The 21647-nt window shown below is 53.7% G+C and overlaps 1 protein-coding gene across 1 annotated transcript; it reads left to right on the plus strand.

Annotated features, from left to right (window-relative positions):
- The first annotated feature begins 436 nt into the window (after positions 1 to 436).
- Positions 437 to 12088, plus strand: TMEM114 (transmembrane protein 114). The gene is given in 5 exon segments (XM_042922746.1): positions 437 to 656; positions 955 to 1035; positions 10503 to 10562; positions 10565 to 10639; positions 11856 to 12088. Coding segments are annotated over 5 exon segments (669 nt in total).
- Positions 12089 to 21647: the final 9559 nt, after the last annotated feature.

The raw sequence follows: 21647 nt of genomic DNA on the forward strand, positions 1-21647 counted from the left end.
AAGGCCCCGAGCACGTGTGGCTGGAAGTGGGGAGAGCCGGGAGGGCTGGGGCGGAAAGGGCCAGGCAGGGCAGACTGGGTGACGGCCGGACAGAGGGAAGAGAGCCTGGGAGGAAAGTCGGGGGTGGGAGTGGAGGGCTGGGGTGGGGTCCGAGCGAGGCGGGGGAGGTCCAAGGGGAGGGATGAGGGCTCGGATGGGGGTCTGAAGGCGGAGGAGGAAGGCCGAGGTCTCAGGTGCGGGGTCCGAGAGCGGCGGTGGCCCCGCGAGGCCGGGGCGGTTGAGGGAGGGGCGCTGGCAGGTCTGCGGGCGCAGGTGAGGGTCTGAGGGCGGAGCCAGGGCCGGAGGGAGGGCTGGCGGACGGCAGGCCCGCGCGGCTCCGAGCCCCGAGGCTGGGGAGCCGGAGCTGGGAGCCGCGGGCGGCGGTCCCGGCTGCGCCATGCGGGTGCACCTGGGCGCGCTGGCGGGCGCGGCGGCGCTGACCGGGGCGCTCAGCTTCGTGCTCCTGGCGGCCGCCATCGGCACGGACTTCTGGTACATCATTGACACGGAGCGGCTGGAGCGGGGCGGCCCGGGCGTGCGGGGCCGGGCGGGGGCCGCCAACCGCAGCCAGCTCGAACCTCTGAGCTCGCACTCCGGCCTCTGGCGCACCTGCCGGGGTAAGGCTGAGCGCGGGGACCCTGCGCGCTGCGCGCCCGCCGGGGACCTGTTGCCGGGCTCGCAGCTCTTCCCCTGCCCCCCACCCACCCCCCGCCGCCCCAAGGCGCAAAACGGGGGGTCTGGGCCCGGGCCGGGTGGGCGGGGGGCTGCAGAGCGGGGCTGGTTCCGGCCGCAGCTGCCCCGGGCTCCGCACGATCCTCCCCCCGGGGCGGCAGCCAGGGTGGGCGCGGGGGGCGGGGCCGCCGGCTGGGGTCCCCGCTCCGGGCCCGCAGCCGCTGATTCCTCCGCCCCATCTAGTCCAGAGCCCGTGTGCGCCGCTGATGAACCCCTTCTGGCAGGAAAACGTGACCGTCAGCGACTCAAGCCGGCAACTTCTCAGTGAGTCCCGGGAGGTTGGGGATCGGGGGAGAATCCCGGGTCTGGACGCCAGGTTTGGGGCTCTCCTCCAAAGAGCGGGGCCAGGGCACTGCGGAGGGGGCGCTCCGGTACCGGGCAGGGGCGGGGAGGGGAGTGAGGGGCAGGGGCGGGGAGGCGAGTGAGGGGCAGGGGCGGGGCCTCTCTTGCTCCACAGGTTACATCGTGTGGTTTAGAATTCATTCGACAAACGTTCATCTCAGGCTTTCTATGTGCCAGGCATCATGCTGACAATTAAGACCTAGGTCATGCCCTCCAGGAGCTCAGATACTAGCTGCGGAGACAGATGTAGAAATGCACAGTCACGTTTCAGAGTGACAAGCAGCGGGGGTGCGGGGTGGAAGAGACACCTACACCAGCCTGGGGACCTGAATGCTGCAAAGAGAGATCTTAGCCCATAGATCCGAAGGCACGCCCCGTGTCGGCCTTATTTGTATCCTCAGTGCTGAGAACAAGCGCTTGGATTTGTGCAATGATTCAAGAAAGGCAATCAAGAGGCAGAGAGCAGCCCCCTCCCTCCAGGGGAAATGAACATAATAGTTCAGTTCCTTCACCGAGACTCGCAGTGGACCAGACATGGAGTTGAAATGCTTTCCATCTATGTTTTCATTTAGTGTGCACCTGCTGTGCTATGGAGTTAGTATCATCTCCATTATTGCCTTCATTTTTCAGGGAGGTACCATAGAAAGAATCTGATGAGGCAATGAGGGCTAAGCTCCATAGACCCTGAGAAATGTGAGTAGCTCTGGGTAGGCTTGTTGAGGCTTGGGGACAAAGGTGAAGTCACTGGCCAGGGTGCCTCTCCAGTTCCCTTCTCCCCCTTGCTCTTTTTCTCTGGCTAGAATGTGCTAAATTTCCTCCTGCCACTGGGACTTTGCACGTGCTATTTCCTCTGCCTGAACTCTCCCTGCTCCCGTCCTGCCAGCTTGACTTACTCAGCTTCTACTGATAGCACAGGTTTTGTGACAGTTTTTGAGTCAAAGTCTGGCTCCCTCATTAGACGATGAAAACATGAGGTCAGGGACCATGTCTATCTTGCCTCAGCTTGATGCCCAATATTTAGCACAGAACCTGGCATGGAGTGGGGTCAAAGCCAAGATTTGCTGAACAGGGGTGAGAATGACTATATTATAGTATGTTAGAAATGGAACATAAATGAATAAATATGTCAGTGAAACAGACCCTTTCTCCGAAGTCCGGTGGTGTGCCGGGAAAGAGTTAACAATGGGCTTTCTGGGGAAGGAGGGAGTCTCCTGGTTTGATTTGAAGCATTTGCCGATTTCTGTGGTGTAGATGTTTCAAGCTGTCAACGTGATGTCAACTGGCTCCCCAAAATCCCAAAAACTTAGCTGTTGGCTCTCATGAGGTGATAGAACCCAGTCCCACTGCATAAGGTCCCAGTGAAGGAGATGTTCCCCTAGACCCTTGAAATATGTGGGAGACGAGGGAACTCTGTCTTCAGCCCCAGGCAGAGCAGAATCAATGTTCGGTGTTCCTAGAGCATCATTTCAAGAATAATCAAGAGTTCCTGGCCTTGACGTGAGGGAGGTGGGTGTCAAGTGCAGCCCAGACCTTTAGCAGGACACTCTGTGCTCCTGGGACAGGTGTCTTAACCCCTCCGAGCCTCAGCTCCCTCACTGGCAAAGTGGGCATACCAGCCATCTCTCTTCATGAGGATGCGGGGAGGATGGGACGGGCGGGTGCGTTTGTCCACCCTGAGTCAGAGTTGCTGCTACACCACGAAGGCTGCCCCTTCCGACCGCATGCTCGTCGCACGCCACCCCCAGAAAGAGCCTTTTCTCAGACTCCCGTTATCCCCAGAATGAACCGTGAATCTTGGCCAGGCTCTTTTGTTATGTGAAGATGTTCCTTTCCTTCGAGGACCTGCTTTTGAGGTCGTAGACGAGACAGGACAGTTGTCAAAGCAGCACGTTCTCCGAGTCAGCTTCCTAGACAAATCCCAGTGGGAGTGTCTGGGGAAGGAGTCTTGGGTTTTTTCCTGCAAGGAAACCCAAGCAGGCAGACCACTCCAGCGCCTGCTAAAAACCCACCTTGCTTGGATGTTTTGTCTTCCAGATTAGCTCTGGGGTTGGCATGGGTTTGGTTGCTTGGCCGGGGACTGGAATTATTTTTTTTTTTTGGGGGGGGGGAGGGGCTCGTCAGATTGTGTCGAAAAAAGAGCCATAATCTAGAAACAACCAGGCTAGCTGCATCAGCCAGGAGTCTTTTGGTGAAACACAAATCATCCTTGTTTAAACAAGAAGAGGAATTCTTGGTCCGCTTGAAAAGTTCAAGTGTGCTGGGATCCAGAGAGCTAAACTCAATTTCTTTCTTCTCCTCTCTGCGCTTTGCTTCTGTTTGGGTCCTGTTTTCAACAAGTCCTCTCCAGTCTCAGCAACCCAAGCGGCAGGAGGCTCTCTGTTTCCCAAAAGTCTGCAGAAACTTCCAAACAGGCTTCTCATTGGGCCACATTGGATCACAAGCCCAGGTCTGAGCCAATCATTGTGGCCGAGGGGATGGGATGTGGTGATTGGCCGGGCAGAGTCGGCGCTTGTAACTTGGGATAGGAGCAGGGCCAGTCCTGTCATAGATGGGGGTCCCCACATCTGACCAGCTGTGTGACTTCTGGCAGGTCCCCTGTTTCCATAAATGGGCTGCTTTGAGATGGAATGAGATCACATAAGCAAAGCGGCATAGTCACACCATGCATAGTGGGAGCTCAATTAATGTCGCCTCCTCCTGCTCTAAGTCACATTGCCTCCCTGAGCCTCAGGCTTCTCATCTGTAAAATGGAGCTAATCACTAGAGACTTAGTCCATAAGTATTCCTTCTCACACTGGGCTAGACGGGCGGGGGGCTAGAACATGAGGAGACAGGTGCATCTCACACAGAGTTTAGAGTCTAGCGCAGAAGGCAGGTATAAACACACGGGCCAGTGACTAAATAAACGTAAACTTGTTTCAAATAGTAGCAGGTGTACAAAGGGAACAAAGCAGGGTCACCTTTCCGTGGAGTGGTTGAAGGACAGCGAGAGAAACAGCCAACATTTATGGAACAGTCGCATGTGCCCGATGCTATTCTGAGCACTTTGCATATATCACCTCACTTAATCTTCACGACAGTCTCACAAGGCAGGAACTTTTATTATAACCCTCACTTTTCAAATGAGGAAACTGAAGCACAGAGAGGTTAGGTAAGTTATCAAAGTTTGCACAGTAACAGGTAGGTCTGGGAATTGAATCCAGGCCGTTGCTACCCTTTGAGAATGAGACAACACTGAGTACGATTCCCACGTAATGTGAGCGTGCTGAGCCCAAGGCCATCGGAGTCCAGAAGAGGAGCTTTTGGCTCTTTCCTGGATTCAGAGTCCCCATCCCACACTGCCTCTTCTGACAAGGAATCAGATCGAGATTACCAGGAGGCTTAGCATGAGCAGAGCTGTGCAGTAGATTTGGGGTGGTGGGGGAGGTCCACAGACAGCTGGAAGGCCGGTGTTTCTGGAGACAGCGTGGAAAGTGGGTCTGGTTTTTTCTTCTTTTATGTATTTTAAAAGTTTTAATGTTTATTTGTTTTTGAGAGAGAGAGAGAGAGAATGAGCTGGGGAGGGGCAGAGAAAGACAGAGACACAGAATCTGAAACAGGCTCCAGACTCTGAGCTGTCAGCACAAAGCCCAATGTGGGGCTCGAACCCACGAACCGTGAGACCGTGACCTGAGCCAAAGTCGGACACTTAACTGACTAAGCCACCCAGGCGCCCCTCTATTTTTTATTTTTGAGAGAGAAAGAGAGAGTGTGAGTGGGGGAGGTGCAGAGAGAGGGGGACAGAGGATCTGAGGTGGGCTCCATGCTGACAGTAGAGAGCCCGATGTGAGGCTCGAACTCATGACTTGAGCTGAAGTCAGATGCTCAACTGACTGAGCCCCGCAGGTGCCCCTAGAAAGTGCTTCTAACACACACCTCATGTCCTGCCTGTTCCTTACTTTGGCTGCATCTCCTAAGAGCCAGGAAAAAGGTCAGACTGATCCTCCTACAGCCAAATGCTTCAGACATGGAGAGGCCAAATGCCTCGCCCAACACAGCACAGCAGGGGCAGAAGCTGGACGGAGGGCCAGAGGCCTGGCCTGCTTGTCCTCTGAGGACGTGATGTTGGAAAAATCATAAGACTGGATCTCCAGTCCTGCTGGGTACCCAGCTGTTGCAGCGGTGTGGAAAATTAAAACCAGCCCTCCCTTGATGCTTGGTGCAGATTTCAAGAGTAGAGATGGTGGGGGACAGAAAGAAAGGGATTGGGGACATAATGGCATTCAGAGGCTGCCTGAATCCAGGGGGAAATTCTCAGTGTGACTTATGCATAGCTGTGTGGTAGGCAGAAGGGTTTCAGCATCTCCGGGCACAAAGGCCCTCTTGGCTGCCTCTTGGGGTGCCTGTTGAAAGTCAAGTATACACTTTAAACGAACAAGGAGCCACTCTGGAAAACAGTGTGGAGGTTCCCCCCAAAATTAAAAATAGACCTACCCTATGACCCAGCAATAGCACTGCTAGGAATTTACCCAAGGGATACAGGAGTGCTGATGCATAGGGGCACTTGTACCCCAACGTTTATAGCAGCACTCTCAACAATAGCCAAATTGTGGAAAGAGCCTAAATGTCCATCAACTGATGAATGGATAAAGAAATTGTGGTTTATATACACAATGGAATACTACGTGGCAATGAGAAAGAATGAAATATGGCCTTTTGTAGCAACGTGGATGGAACTGGAGAGTGTGATGCTAAGTGAAATAAGCCATACAGAGAAAGACAGATACCATATGTTTTCAGTCTTATGTGGATCCTGAGAAGCTTAACAGAAACCCATGGGGGAGGGGAAGGAAAAAAAAGAAAAAAAAAGAGGTTTGAGTGGGAGAGAGAGCCAAAGCATAAGAGACTCTTAAAAACTGAGAACAAACTGAGGGTTGATGGAGGGTGGGAAGGAGGGGAGGGTAGGTGATGGGCATTGAAGAGGGCATCTTTTGCGATGAGCACTGGGTGTTGTATGGAAACTAATTTGACAATAAATTTCATATAATAAAAAAATAAAATAAAATAAATTAAAAAAATAAATGAACAAGGAAACAAAAGATTCATATTCGAAGTGATTCCATTTCTTGGGATCCTACTACGAGGTTTCTAAGAAGAGGCTCACCCAAACCGTGTTTGTAACAGCAGAGAACAAGGTACGACCTCAGTGCTCATGGGTGGAGATATGCTACGTGTCTGCCTGTGGTATGTTTATTCTTCGGAAGATGATGTAAATCCGTAAAGAAGAGTATACTAATGTGGATAAAACGCCAAGAAATACCATGGAGCGAATAAAGCAAGTTCCAGAGTGTTATGGGTAGTGTGATGCTATTCCCAACACGATCTCTTTGCTATGAGTACGGCCCCAAAACAATAAGATGTACCTTTATTTACGTGCCATTAGGAAAGGAAGCAACACGGCCATTGTAAGTCTGAGATGCTGTGGAAGGTCCAACACATGATGTTTTCGGATTGAAGGGTGCCCTTTAGAATTAGAGAGACAGGTAAGATACGTAAACATATGGAAAGAAGACTGGAAGTATGTACATCCAAGCACTGACAAGAGGTTCGCTCTGGGGAGGAGAGGACGAAGGAGGGGTTGAGGTGGTGGCCACACCACTCTCGTCTTCGTTTCTTGGAAGAACAATGTTGTTGTGTTTGCTCTAGAGCAAGCCCCAGGAGGACGCCCCCCGGGTGGTTGGATTTCTCCTTAGCATGGCTCCTGGGACCTTGGTGAGCGCCCCCTGGCTCTCCAGCTGCAAGAGCTGGGATGTGCGGATGCTTCCAGATAACTCCGGCTTCCTGGATTTGGCGCTTTCTGTCCCCTCGTTCAGGAATGCCTGCCCCACACCTTCTCGTCTGACCTTAGGTCCAGACCTCTTTTGCAGCCCTGAGAGACCTTCCTAATCCCCAGGCTGGGTGAAACGCCCATCTTACCACCCCTTTGTCAGCCTCCTTGGCTGTTCCATCTCCGCTGCTCCACCTTGAGGAACTGAGCTGCGTGTCTTGAACCTCACTTTCCTCATCAGTGAAATGGGAATCACACTTCTTACCTGGTGGAGCCCAGGATGCTGGAGGGCAAGAAGGAAACAGTTATTCTCACACTTGGCGCTCATTAACAGCTTGGCAAAGTCAAAGCCCTTGGTCCAACGGACAGGAGAGGAAGCAGGCTTTTGGGAGACAATGACATTCACCTGGGTACAGGTAGAGTCGGGAATTGAACCCAGGTCTTTGCTTGTAGAGCCCTGCTTTGCCCGCATCACAGTAATGCACCTTGGGTTGCACGATGTCATCTCTGTTCTCAAAAGGACCGAGTTGTGTGTGGTCACAACAGATTCAAGGACAAATATGTAAAAATTTGTTTCTTTTTAAAAATTTTTTAAAAATTTAAATCCAATTTAATTAACATATAGTGTAATAATGACTTCAGGAGTAGAATTTAGTGATTCATCACTTACATACAACACCCAGTGCTCGTCCCAACAAGTGTCCTCCTAATGCCCATCGCCCATCTAGCCCATCCCCAACCCACCTCCCCTCCATCAACCCTCAGCTTGTTGTCTGTATTTAAGAGTCTCTTTTGGTTTGCCTCCCTCTCTCTTTTAATCTTATTTTTCCTTCAAATTAAAAAAAAAATTCACTTCCTTACCAGGCACGGTAGGATTGAATATCTCTGAGCCCTTCCTGGGGCTCAGCGTCGCTTTGACAAGGTTTGAAAATAAAGTCAGTGTGACATTTCTCCCTTTGGGAGATGGTTCCTGAGATTTTCTTCTTTTGCCAGTGCTTTGGATATTTCTGGAGAGAGTTGTGTCTCTGCTTTCTTTAAGAGCACGACTATTACTTGGGTAACCACCCTGGGGCTGCCTGACCTCGCTGGCATTGTGGAATTGGAAGCCTGGTTTTCCCAGTGAGCAGTTCTTTGAACAGTGTGAAAACGGGATGATCACAATAATCTTTTCCTTGGCATGAACATTTTTGCCTCTTTCTGTATTTGCTCTTCTCTTTACTTGCCACAAAGCACTTCTATATTGAAAGGCCTCTTGCCCTTGGACACACATTTGCCCTTGATAAAACAATGACCTGTCAACATTTATGATGATTATTATTAATTCTATGTAGTAATCTTAGCTACGATCTGTTGAGCTGCTACCATAAACACTGTACTGGATTGGAAGGTGTCACCCCCTCTCCCCCCAAAAAAGAAAGATACGTCCATGTCCTAACCCCTGGTCCGTGGAGATGTGACCTTATTTGTAAACAGTGTCCTTGTACATGTAATTAAGTTCAGGATCTTAAAAAAATTTTTTTTTAAGTTTATTTACTTCTGAGAGAGAGAGAGAGAGAGAGAGAGAGAGAGGCAGAGAGAGAGGGAGACACAGAATCGGAAGCAGGCTCTAGGCTCTGAGCTGTCAGCACAGAGCCAGACACAGGGCTCGAACCCACCAACCATGAGATCATGACCTGAGCTGAAGTTGGATGCTCAACTGACTGAGCCACCCAGCCTCCCCAGAAGTGGATACATTTCTAAGGGGAACAGAACTCAGAATCAATATTCATGCCCCACGTCTGTGGCTCTGGAAATAACAAAGACTAGAACACACACACACACACACACACACACACACACACACACGCTCACACCCCACAAGAAGCTCAGCCAGACTTCAGCAGGAGATTTTACAACTCTCCCACAGGAAGCCTGTTCTTACCCAGACATTTAATTGAACGTGTACGTCAAGTCAGCTTGCGGCGTGTCTGGGGAAACTCACACGCCGTGCCGCCGGGCTGAACCCGCCCCAGGAAACCTCATTAATTTCTAAATGAGAAATGATTTCCCTTCCCAGCCATAGTCTGGAGGCAATGCCATACAGGGCCACAGATCTTACTTACTGGCCCAAGACTTTTCCTTAAGGAAGGAAGGAAGGAAGGAAGGAAGGAAGGAAGGAAGGAGGGAAGGAAGGAAGGAGGGAGGCAATGCCATACAGGGCCACAGATCTTACTTACCGGCCCAAGACTTTTCCTTAAGGAAGGAAGGAAGGAAGGAAGGAAGGAAGGAAGGAAGGAAGAAGGGAGGCAATGCCATACAGGGCCACAGATCTTACTTACTGGCCCAAGACTTTTCCTTAAGGAAGGAAGGAAGGAAGGAAGGAAGGAAGGAAGGAAGGAAGGAAGGAAGAAGGGAGGCAATGCCATACAGGGCCACAGATCTTACTTACTGGCCCAAGACTTTTCCTTAAGGAAGGAAGGAAGGAAGGAGGGAAGAAGGGAGGTCGGTCTTGTTTCCTTGACTTGCCAGGGCTGGTAGCATTTAGAGGGTTGAAGACAAGGTGATCTGGTCACAGTGGGTGTCGGACCGGATTATTGTCTCCCTCATTGTTACTACTGGCAAGGTCACCATCTATCTAGTGCTTACCACATGGTTACGCTTTCCTGCGCTGCCCATCATCTTCACGCACGCTGTCCTTATGGTAATACTTTGAGTCCCATATTATTGCCTCCGTTTCACAGATGTGGACAGGGAGGTTCTGTGGAGTTAAGTGACAGGCCCATGGCCCCATAGCCTGAATTCAGATGCAGAGCATCTGGCTCTCAAGTCCATCGTTTTAACCACTCGTGTGCTTGCTTGACATACAGCATTATATTAGTGTCGGGGGAGGGGCGCCTGGGTGGCCCAGTCGGTTGAGCGTCCCACTTCGGCTCAGGTCACAATCTCAGAGTTCGTGAGTTCAAGCCCCGCGTAGGGCTCTGTGCTGACAGCTCGGACCCTGGAGCCGGCTTCGGATTCTGTGCCTCCCTCTCTCTCTGCCCCGCCCCCACTCACGCTCTGTCTCTCTCTCCCTCAAAAATAAATAAACACTAAAAAAGTTTTTAAAAATATATTAGTGTCAGGGGTACAACATAGGGATCTGACAATTCTGTACATCATGACAGGTGTAGTCACCATCTGTCTCCATGCAACGTTACTACAGTATTAATGACTATAGTCCCCATGCAGTGACTCATTTATCTTATACTTGGGAGTGTGTACCTCTTAACTCCTTTTATGTGACTTGTCCCCCCCCCCCCCCACCTTTCTGGCAGCCACCAGTTTGTTCTGGGCATGAAAGCGTTTTCTGTTTGCTCATTCACTTGTCTTTTAGATTCTACATCAGTGAAATCGGATGGTTTGTATCTTTCTCTTAACTTCATTTAGACGAGGGAATATTACTCAGCCATGAAAAAGAGTGAGGTCTTGACACGGTAGTAACAACGCTGTTAATTTTTGCTCCCAGCACCCGGGGCCTGGCCCCTAGGTGGTGCACAGTGTTTGTTGATTGACTGCAGGATGTTGCTAACCCTCCTCTGCCCGCTGTCCTCCTCTCTCTTCTAAGCCATGCATGGGACATTTGTGATTCTGCTGCCGCTCAGCCTTATCCTGATGGTTTTTGGGGGATGACGGGGTTTCTGAGCTTCCTCCTTCGAGTCTCCATCCTCCTCCTGCTCACGGGGACCCTCTTCCTCTTTGGAGGTAGGTGCCCCCATGCGTGGAGCGCGGGCTTCGGAAGGGGATGTGCATGAACCCTCGGCAGGGGTGGGTGGGGCGGGCGTCCCATTCCCTCTCTGGGTCTCGGTTTCCCCATCTGTGACATGGGGATGTCCATATGTGACATCCTGTCCACATAGCTGGGTGGGGCGAATGGTTTTGGCCCAGGGTCCCTGGGTCTGTGGCCCCAAGAGAGAAGCAGACGGCAGGGGCAGATCCTCAGGATTGCTTTCCTGGTTTCACAGAAGACGCTGACAGCTTCCGCTTGAGGGCTGTGGGTTGGCCGGAGACCCTTGGTCTTCGTGTCTCTCTGACGTCCTGACAGATCCTGCTTGATGCTTGCTTAAAAAATGGGCAATGCCTGTCATCCCTGTGGTCTGGCAGACCAGAGGCTTTCAAAGATGGGCTCCAGCGCGAGGCTGGGAGCGTAAGGCCTCCCTCCTTGAAAACAAAACAAAACAAAACAAAACAAGTACAGAGGTGATGCACACACCTGGGGTCCATGGAGGAAAAAACCCGAAAAGAATGTCTGGACGTGAAAATACCGTGAGGCTCAGATGTCCTCCAATCACCCACTACTGTTACCAATACTGGCATTAATAGCTCACTCAGTGACTAATTCTCGAAACCACGCTGGCCAGTCGTACGTTCTGCAGTGGCGGGAAGTCTGATCCGCGCTGTGCCAAGGGGGAGCCTTGAACCAGGCTGTGGGGCACTTGAGGTGTGGCGGATGCCCGGGAGGGCTGAGGGGTTCGTTTAAATTGGTTTAAGTCGTCCCCTGTGGCCAGCAGCTGTGGCCCTGGACGGCACTGCCCTAGTTCACGGTCTATGGAGGCCCACCGCGTGCCAGCCCCGTTCTGGGCACCGGGGGAATCCAGGACGAGGCCCCTGAAACTCATAGCCCGTTGTCGGGGGGTGGACGTCAGCTCAGTGATCTCACAAATGCAAAATGCGCCTCTGACCTGGACAGTGACGGAGGGCCGTGAGGTGCTGTGAAACCACAGGGGGTTTGACCTGCTCTGGGAGGTCCTGGAATCAACACGAGCTGAGATGTGGTGACGAACAGGAATTTTTGAGGGCAGAAGGGACAGGGAAGGGAGCAGAGGGGGAAGAGGGGGGTAAAGGGGGGGAGGGGGAGGAGCAGGAGGAGGAGGACGCAGAGCCCCGGGGTTTGATCTGCTCTCCTTTGCCTGTCCCGCAGCCTTGGTGACCCTCGCTGGAATGAGTGTCTACATCGCGTACTCGGCCGCCGCCTTCCAGGAGGCACTGTGTCTCCTGGAGGAGAAGGCCCTCCTGGACCAGGTGGACATCCGCTTCGGCTGGTCCCTGGCCCTGGGCTGGATCAGCTTCGTCACCGAGCTGTTCACCGGGGTGGCCTTCGTGGTGGCGGCCCGTGTGCTCAGCCTGAGGCAGAGGCAGGACCAGGCCGTCTGAGCCCGGGTGCCTGGTCCGCTGGGAGGGAGGGGCTGGCCGGGGGCGGCCGGGACCCGTTGGGGGGGGGGCTGCAGTCTCCTCCTCCTCAGCCCGAGAGCCGCTGTGGACTGAGCTCCGGACCCGGCTGTCGACTCCGTGCCGTGTGTGCGGCCGGGCCTGGCGCGTCTGTGTGTCCGTGCACGTGTGTGTCCGTGCGGGCCGGAGGGAGCTGCGGGAGTGCAGAATCCCCATCACCTGGAGTGACAAACGCACCCCCTTCATCGTAAGCAGAGCCTCCCAGCGTCCGCAGGCCCCCCCCGCCGCCTTTGCGTCAGCCCTCACCCCACGCCCCTGCCCAGTGGATCAGCTCGCCTTCTTTGCCAAGGACACGGGAGACCAGAGAGGTCAGGAGAGCTGCAGAAAGGTGCACAGCGAGCTGGTGGTGTTTTCCTCGCTGCAGGGACAGTGCTCAGTCCTTTCCCTCGGCTGCTCTGAGCCGGTTTAGCAGCTGGCTGCAGGGTGCTTGCTGTGGGTGGCTGTGCTGCGACCTGGAACCCAGGGGGGGCGCGGGCGGTGCGAAAGCAGGGGACGAGAGCAGAAGTCTGGGCTTCTCACCAGCCAGGCCATGCACACGTCCTGCCGAAGTCAGCCGGGTGCGTGCTCGTCCCGCCCGGAGTCCCGGGGCTCGAGTAAGTCTGGCTCACTTGGAGGAGAGATTCTGCGATCAGGGGCTGTGCTTTGAGACGTCACGCGATCGTCCCGGACGTGAAGGCCTGAGGGCCTCTGGTGGTCAGTGCGCTGGTCCCCTTGCGTGTCGCTTCATCGCTGTTGCCGGGGAGGACCACCGACACGCTCACAACGGGCGGGAAGAGGAATCGGCAGGCTTGGGGTTTGCAGGAAGGAACAGTCAGCAGACTCTCCCGGGGAGGGAAGAACGACGAGCACGTTCGCGCTCGGTGGGCGAGAACATCCTCACAGACGCAGCAACAACTCCTGGGCGGTTGTCTTCGCCCTTAGTTTCCACGTGAGTGTGTTGACTGAGCCTGCTTCCCTGGCCGCAAGCCCACGGCTGGCGAGGTCCACACACGCCGGGAATGCGGAAAGCAGGGTCCCCCGAGGAATCGGCACATCTCAGTCGTCAGCGGCACTTAAACAGTGAGCAGGGGCCACCTCAGGAAATTGTGCATTTCTAACACGCCTCCAGAAGGGAGGTGTTTGTTGTAAAGTGTCCCCCCCCGCCCCGCCCTGCTGTCCCCACACGCGGTCTTCTGTCCAAGGTGTGAAGTCCGCCGTGGACCGAGTCCTGGTGACACTTTTCCAGCTCTTGTGTAATGACACAGCGTTACTTGTCGTGTGGCCTTCGTGGGTGTGGGTGGGGGATGGTGCCCACCTGCGTGGGCCTGTTGGCATGGAGTGTTCTCCAGGGAAGCCTGGCTCCTTCTAGGCAAACATAAGTCTGGGGGTGACGTGGGCCTTTGTCAGTGCAGGCGCTGGGGGTGGGTCTAGGATGTGAGGTGACAGACTCCCATGGAGTTTGCCGACGGGGCGATCTTCAGGGACTCCTTGTATCCCTTCCTCCCTCCCCCAGGACATTCCATCCCTCCTTTCTTCCTGGTTTTCCAGCCCATGGGAATGGGGGTGCCCAAAGTGTCCGCATATCTGAATCCCCTGGGGTGGCTCTGCTCACACCGGAGCGTGCGAGACTCTTCTCGGTGTCCAAACCCCCCTGGGGGCTGCCCTTCCCAGGGGCCGAAAGAGCCAGTCGGGAGGTCCTGGTGGGACCCAGGAATTCACATTGCTGACCAGCTCCCGGGTGATGGGCATGCTACTGGCCCAGGACCACTGTGTGTATGACATCACTCTGGATGATTTGCTAAGTGACAGGGGTGATTGTCACCTTACCACACATTAGAATCACCTGGGCATCGTTTAAAAGCCCTGTGCCCCGGGCTGCATCCTTGCTCTGATGGCATCTGGAGGCAGAGAACTCTCTGGATGGTTCCAGCGCACAGCTGAGGTTTTGAACCTGTTCTTGTAAGATTCAGAAGATTCCTCGGTAAGTGCAGGTTTGGGGGTCGTGAGATGACCCTACCACCGTCCTCACCATGACACCATCACCCTTACCGTGACGTCACCCTCCTTGTGTGGCATCACTTCACGGTGACCTCCCCTTCCTGTGTCGTGAGCATCATCACAGCTGACCCTTGCTGGGTACTTGTTAGGCACCTGCACTCTTCCACATGCCGTCAGTCAGTCACTCAACAAACAGGTGCATGCTAGGAGCTGGGGGCGCTGACCCGCCGGAGCAAGCCCTCGGCCTCTGAGCTGCCGCATGATCGAGGAGGGAGGGGGGCAAAACCGGTGGTGGGTGGCGGGGACTATGGAGATAAGCGGGGCGGGATACAGGAGAGGAGACTGAGGCACAGACAGGCTAAGTTAACTGGCCTGAGCACGAAGGGGTACACCTGGGATGGAAATTAGATCTGCCTGATCCTGTCTCAGTCTGGAAAAGTGCAGGCGGAGCGGATCGCTCACAAGGCCCCATGGGGAGGGGAGCCGGCAAAGCTGCAAAATCAGCACGCCTCGCCTCGGAGAGAAATGAAAAGTTTTCCGGAAGAGAGGGCCGCCATGCTAGTGAGACAGCGGTCTTTGCCGCCACCTGCTGGTTGTGAGGTGGATGTGCGTCGGGGGGGGGGCTGATTTCTCAAATCGGTCCAAGGACTCTTCAGTCCTCTGGGTGCCCAGCCATGTGTCTGACACTGCAGGGCACGGGCTCTCCGCTGGGGCGATTCACCGTCTCCTGCCCACCTGGGATGTTGGCTATGGCCACAGACATTTTTGGTTGTCACAGCTGGGGATGAGTGCTCCTGGCGTCTGGTGGGCAGAGGCCACAGGGACACTGCTAAGCATCCTTCAGTGCACAGGGCAGTCCCCACGACAGAGAATTACCTAGTCCCACGTGTCAGGCGTGCCGGGCTTGAGAAACCCTGCTCCGGGCACAGAAAGCACATGTGTACTCAAGGAACCAACAACATAGTTGGAAAGAATCTCATTCATTCAGTGAATAATTGCCAAACTCCTGTGATGTGTCTAGAACTGTTCTTGGGGTCTGGGACACTGGGGACACATCAGTGTAGGTGAATGACAAGATCTGTGCCCTTACTAGCTTATATGGAAATGGCCAATACACGAACCAATGATACACATGATAAATTTAGGTAGTATTAGGGTCATGAAGAAAATAAAACAGGGTCATGAGCTAGAGGGTGGCCAAGAGAGACATTAGTCTAGGAAGGACAGTCAGAGAGGGCTTTCTGGAGGAGGTGGAATTGTGCTGAGACCCAGTGAGGAATCTGCCATGTGGGGAAACAGCAGACCAAGCAGGTGACAGTAAGTGCAAAGGCCCTGAGGTGGAAACAAGCTCATGTGTTTGAAAAGAAGAAAGAAGGAGAGTGGAGGGAGGGTGTAGGAGGTGATTAGGGGTGGGGGGTACGTAGGTAAAGGGGGGGAGGAGGGAGAGGAAGGGGTCGGCTAGTGCCCATGGTCTATGGCAAGGAGGTGCCGATGATAAGTGGGGTTTGCGGTTCTGTTCTGTTCTGTCCTATCGTATTCCATTCCATTTTGAGGGCAAAGAGACCTCTCTAGGTGAGGGAGTGCGTGGACCCTACGACTGTGGTTCTCAACCCCACCTTCACATCAGCACCGTCCAGGGACTTGAAACCACATGTCTAACGCTTGGGCCTCAAACTCCTACCACTGGGGAGTCCGGAAGCTTGCAGGCAGGCGCTGTTAGCCCCATTTTGCAGATGGGGAGCCTCAGGAGCAGAGAAGGGGGACCGTGCGGGTGATAGATCCAGGACTGAGACCCTGTCCCAGTGTCATCAGCCCCTCCCTCCCTCTGACATCGGGCTTCTCACTCCCAGTACCTGAGAGTCAACGCCCTGGATTTCACTTATAGTAAAAAGGGGAGCGATCTGTGGTCTCTGCGTGTCCCCAAGTGAATTTCCACTTGTTATTTTCCCAGCACATGACCCCCCACCGCTGGGTCACTGGTATTAGGTCCCCGGGAAGGTTGGAGGCAGACTGTCCTCTCTGCCTGGTCCCAACAACAGCCCGTGCTTTGTGAAATGTTTATGAGTTAGGTCCCCTCTGGGGCACATGGAGCGTGGTGGGGGGAGAGGGGAGGCGGGAGAGATGGAAACACACACGCACACTCACATGCGTGTGCAGGTGCACACTCATGCACAGACGCCTGGAGAAATGCACAAACAGTAACAGAGACAGAGACAGAGAGAGGGGTGGGGAGAAGGCAGTGGAGGAGGAAGGAGCTGACTCGGAGATGGGCAGGAGAGAGATCCGCGTAGAGAAAGGAGAGGCAGGAAAAACAGAAGAGACGTCGAGAAACCAAGAATGTGGAGACGTCGGGGGAGGGGGCGGTGAAAGACCCCTCGGAGTCGGAGAGGGTGGGGAACAGAAGGATGGTCCGTGCAGATCCTTCCGGGCTGCAGACACTGGCCAGGGCAACACTTCTGGGCAGCATGCGGGGCCGGGGGAGTGGGGTCCCTTAGGACAGGGCCCTGGGTCCCCACAGAGCTGGGGACAGTCAGAGGGTGGGCGGGGACGTTCCCTGGTGGATGACAACAGCCCTGAGGCAGTAGTGGGTCCCCTTTCCAGGAGCAGTACATCCCATGCAATTGTTGGGACATACTTACCTTAATTATGTATCGCTTCTGCGATATTCAAATTTAAACTGGCATCTTGGGTTTCAGTCTGCTAAATCCGGCAACCCCACCCCTCCTTTCTGGCTCCACTCTTCTCCCAGGTATCCACACTGCTCCAGCCACACGGGCTTCCTTGCTGTTCCTCGAACACGTCCGGCATTTACTGTTCCCCTGCCTGGAACGCTTTCACCAGAGAGCAGCGAGACCTTCCCTGGTTCCTTGGCTAAAATTGCAACCCCTTCGCCACACGCCCAAACGGCCTCTCCCCTCCCGCGCTCTCTTGATCTCCTTAGCGTTTGCTGCTATGTAATGTGACCTGTGTTCTATACGCTTGATTTATTATCTGTTTTCCCCACTGGACTCTGTGCTCCTCGCTGATTCCTGAAACAGTAGCTGCTGCTCGTTGGATAAATGTGTAAACCCCAGACTCTACCCAGTCTCTTCTCTGAGCACATTTTCCACCCAGCCCACCCCCTGGGGCGTTGGTCGCCTCGTTGCTGTGTTGAAAGTTCCAAGTATCAGGTGTTTAGGGTTGTGCTGGGCACCTCGGCTTTTCTTGGCTACCTCGTAAGTCCTACGCATTCATTCACGTCAATAGGAGTTTAGGAAGAGTCAACTATGGGCCAGAAACTGATGTATATGGAGGTGTGGGGGGCAAACTCCCCGGGGATCCCAGCCCAGAACAATCTTCAAATGACGTAGGGGTGAGATGATTATCTGAGAGAGGCAGGGAGGAATGGAAGAAGGAAGGAAGGAAGCAATGTATGCACAGGAGGGGTCACATTAAAAATGATGGGGCGCCTGGGTGGCTCAGTTAAGTGTCCGACCTCAGCTCAGGTCATGATATCACCGTTCGTGAGTTTGAGCCCCACGATGGGCTCTGTGCTGTCATTGTGGAGCCCGCTTGGGATCCTTTCTCTTTCTGTCTTCCCCTCCCCCATTCGTTCTCTCTCTTTCTCTCTCTCTCTTTCCGTAAAATAAATAAAACATTAAAAACTATATTTAAAAAAATGAAATGGCTACTTATCGTGAACCATTCGTTCTCTCTCTCTCTTTCCAAAAAATAAAAAAACATTAAAAAATGTATTAAAAAATGAGATGGCTACTTATCATGAACCACGACTGTACCCAGTTCTGTCTTTTAAAGGAGGACGGGCTGGCATGGTTCCCGCCCGCAGGGAGGTAGACCCGGCCAGGATTCATAGCTGCCAGCATTGGAGACGGATTTTGGCTGGCGTCAGCATGGACGGAGAGAAAGGGCTGCCCGCCGCTCTTCCGGTCTCTGCGAGGGCTGGGGAATAGGTTTGGGGTTACGCACCCGGGGTGATGGCACAAATCACGCAGTCAGAGGGATCTGTGGAGGGCTCGGCACCATGGCTGGCTGGCCTTGCTGGCTATGTCTACTTGCTGTCCCCAGCCCTGGACCTCATCCCACCAGCTGTCACGGATGTCCTGGTGTCCATCCCCCAGCCATGGCAGGTGGATCTGATCGGCTGAGGCTCCTCATGCACTGGGAAAAGGAGGATCTGGGTTTTGAGCCAGCTGGTAGGCTGCTGGCACTGTCTCGTCCATGAATCTCAGGACGGGCATCCCCCCGGCCCAGGGAGGAGGGCTGATTTGGGGGCGGCTGAAGGGAATGACAAGTGTCCCCCCCCAACAATGCCCCCCTGTCCTCGCAAAGCCTATCAGAGGAGGAGAAAGGAGACCTCAGGCGATGCCCATTGTGTAGCAGAACTTGGCATGACTGCTTGGTGGCTGTGGAGAGACAGGTCCACACGTGAGCCTGCACCAGCTGACTGAGTGTCACTCTTTCCAAAAGGTTTTTATTTATTTTTGAGAGGGAGAGAGAGAGAGAGCAGGGGAGGGGCAGAGACAGAGAGTTAGACACAGAATCTGAAACAGGCTCCAGGCTGCGAGCTGTCCTCACAGAGCCCGACGCGGGGTTCGAACCCACCAACTGCGAGATCATGACCTGAGCCGGACGCTTAACCCACGGAGCCACCTGAGTGCCCCCTGGATGAATTACTCCTAAAAAAATGAGTGATTTTTTCTTAAGTTTCTCGAGGGTGGAGGTGGACGGTAAAAACCGAATCAGTGAGGGGCTTTGCAAAATTCAGGGAAACTTCTTCCCAGTAGAGTAGCTGTTACCACCCACACACCCGTTTTGCCCCCACATCAGTGCTCCTTGAGGAAATGAAGGAAAGATGGAGTTTCCTGCCAGGCAGGGGGTGGGGGTGGGGGTGGGGGTGGGGGAGTTGGGGGAAGGGGAGGGGAGGGCTGGGGCTGAGAAAGGGCCATGCAGGGAGTCCCCAGAAGGAGGGAGGGGTGGGAGGTGATGGGGAAGGAAACCAGGCAAGACTGAAGGGGCACGTGAGGCCATGTCTGAGGAAGGGAATGGGGAGGAAGGGAATAAGCCAAGAGCCCCACCCCACTCTGCCCCCCACCCCACTCTGCCCCTCACCCCACTGTGCCCCCCCCCCCCCCGCCCCCACCATGGTCTGCAGAACCAGAAAGGCAGCTGACAGTGAGGGAGAAACTTTGCGTTCTCAAACTCTGTGGATTCTGGAACTCCCTGACACCCCTGGGATCCTTAGACCCTGCTGCCCACAGAGGAGGGGGCCCGGCAGAAGCCATGGCCCCCGAACTCAGCAGCTGCCCCCGCTCAGGGTGCTAGCATCGCCTCCCCTAAAATGGAGACTTGTTGTGGGTCCAAGCATCTACTCCAAAAGATACATTGAAGGTTGAATTCCAGTACCTGCGAATGTGATCTTATTTGGAAAAAAGGTGGGGGAGATCGATCTTCTGGAGTTGTGGGATGCAGGATGTCCAGTTTGTGCTGGTTCTTGGCGGTGGTCCTGGGAGGTCCTTGCAAAGCAGGCTTAGTGCTGGCCCTGGAGGGCCTCCTGCTGGACTCACCCTTCATCCCCGAGTATTTGCATTGGGAATGTCCTTCCTGTCTCCATCACACCTTAGGGCTCCCTTCTGAGATCTGTGTTGAGCCACTGGGTCTTTTTTGACCGAGAATGGGAGGTGCTGGCCACTCGCTCACAGATGAATAAACTGAGGCACAGAGAAAGGGACTAATTTGCTCAGATTCACAAATCAAGCTATCAGATATCAGAACGAAGACTGTATCCCACGTCAGGAGCATTTTTCTGCTCTAGACCCCGGACAGTTTGACAGCCAGTTCACAGACTGATTCAGATCTATTTGTCTGTCTGTCTGTCTGTCTATCTATCATCTCTCTGTCTATCCATCATCTGTCTGTCTATCTATCAATCATCTATCATCTATCCATCATCCATCTATCTATCTATCTATCTATCTATCTATCTATCTATCATCATCATCTCTCTACCCATCATCTGTCTGTCTATCTATCTATCTATCTATCTATCTACCTATATTATTCATTATTTTTCTTCTTGATGATAGCATATGTTCATTGTAGAAAATTCCATAGTTCCACACTCAGGCATGACTCCCATTAATATTTTGGTGCATTTTTTTCTAGCTATAAGTTTTGGTACACTTCTATTCATCTAGCTATTGCCGATAAAGACACACACGCACAGACATAGTTAACTAAGCAGGCAGTTTCCCCTAATTCTTCCAGCATCTGTGTGTTCCCCTCAGGCATGTCTTTAAGTTTCACCTAAGAATCTGCTTATATAAACAAGGCTACCATCACCCCATGTGGCCCCAGCTCATATGGTACCTTTGTGTAAGTTAGCAAAAGTCACCCCTCCAGGTAGGGGCACGTGACTTCGCAGGTGGAAATAGAAAAAGTCCTTTTGTGAACCAGCCCAGCCCCAGAGCACATAGTCTGGTGAGCAGGTGCAGCTTAGAATTCACCCTCACCTTGGCTGTTTGGAGGGGTGCCTTGTGCAGTGCCCAACCTGCCCAACCATATGTGATGACCCTGTGCACAAAAGCGTTCTTGAACAATGTGGGCATTTCTGCCCACATTCATGAAAAATGTTCATGAAACGTTCATGATAAATGCATGCAAATCATGAACTTCTAGTCAAGATAAACAGAGGCCAAACACTTTGACTCCAGAGTCGTTCTTTAAATCTCTCTTCCAGGTGAATTGCCCATTTCTGTCTCCCTGGTATCTAGCAATGTACTTGGCCTAGAGGAAATACTCTGTATTTATAAAACTGAAATGACACGCATAGTGTAGTGGTTGTAAAATGTATCCGCAGATTCTCTGACCCTCCCGCTATGAAAAGGTGGAGTCTAATTCCTCTTCTCTGGATCGTGGGCTGGCCTTTGTGATTGCACTCTACCCAACAGGTGCCAGAAATGTCGCTGCATGACTTCTGAGGCTGGGCTGCACGGGACGATACAGCTTCCGCGTGGTTCTCCCAGCCCTTCCCCCAACACGTGCCCTTGGAACTGTGAGCCACCATGGCCTGAGGAAGCCCCAGCAGCCACATGGAGGGACCACATGACTGCCAGCATCACCCGCAGGGCGTGGGAGGGAGGGAGCTTTCGGATGATTCCAGAGCCCACATTCAAGCTGCACCAGCTGAGGCTGAGTGGAGCAGAGAGACTGGCAGTCTGCACCAAGCCCGGCCAACTGGGAGATTTGTGAGCAAACTAAATGTCCTCACCATGCCGTGTCGCCCAGCGTTGGGGTGGTCTGGGAGGCAGGCTAGATAAATGGAACAGCTGGGCTGCGGAATATCACATTTACAGCCTGCTGGGGGCCACACCATTTGCCTTTATGTGCTGATGGATTTTGCCACAAGCGTCTATGACCTGAGGACGTTCTCTGGTCCCAGGAGTCTGCTTAGCTAATACCTTCACTGGGAGCAGCTCGGTCCCCGCCTCCAGGTGGGACAACCTTAGTG

Source organism: Panthera leo, chromosome E3 (genome assembly GCF_018350215.1).
Source record: "Panthera leo isolate Ple1 chromosome E3, P.leo_Ple1_pat1.1, whole genome shotgun sequence".
Classification (NCBI taxonomy): domain Eukaryota; kingdom Metazoa; phylum Chordata; class Mammalia; order Carnivora; family Felidae; genus Panthera; species Panthera leo.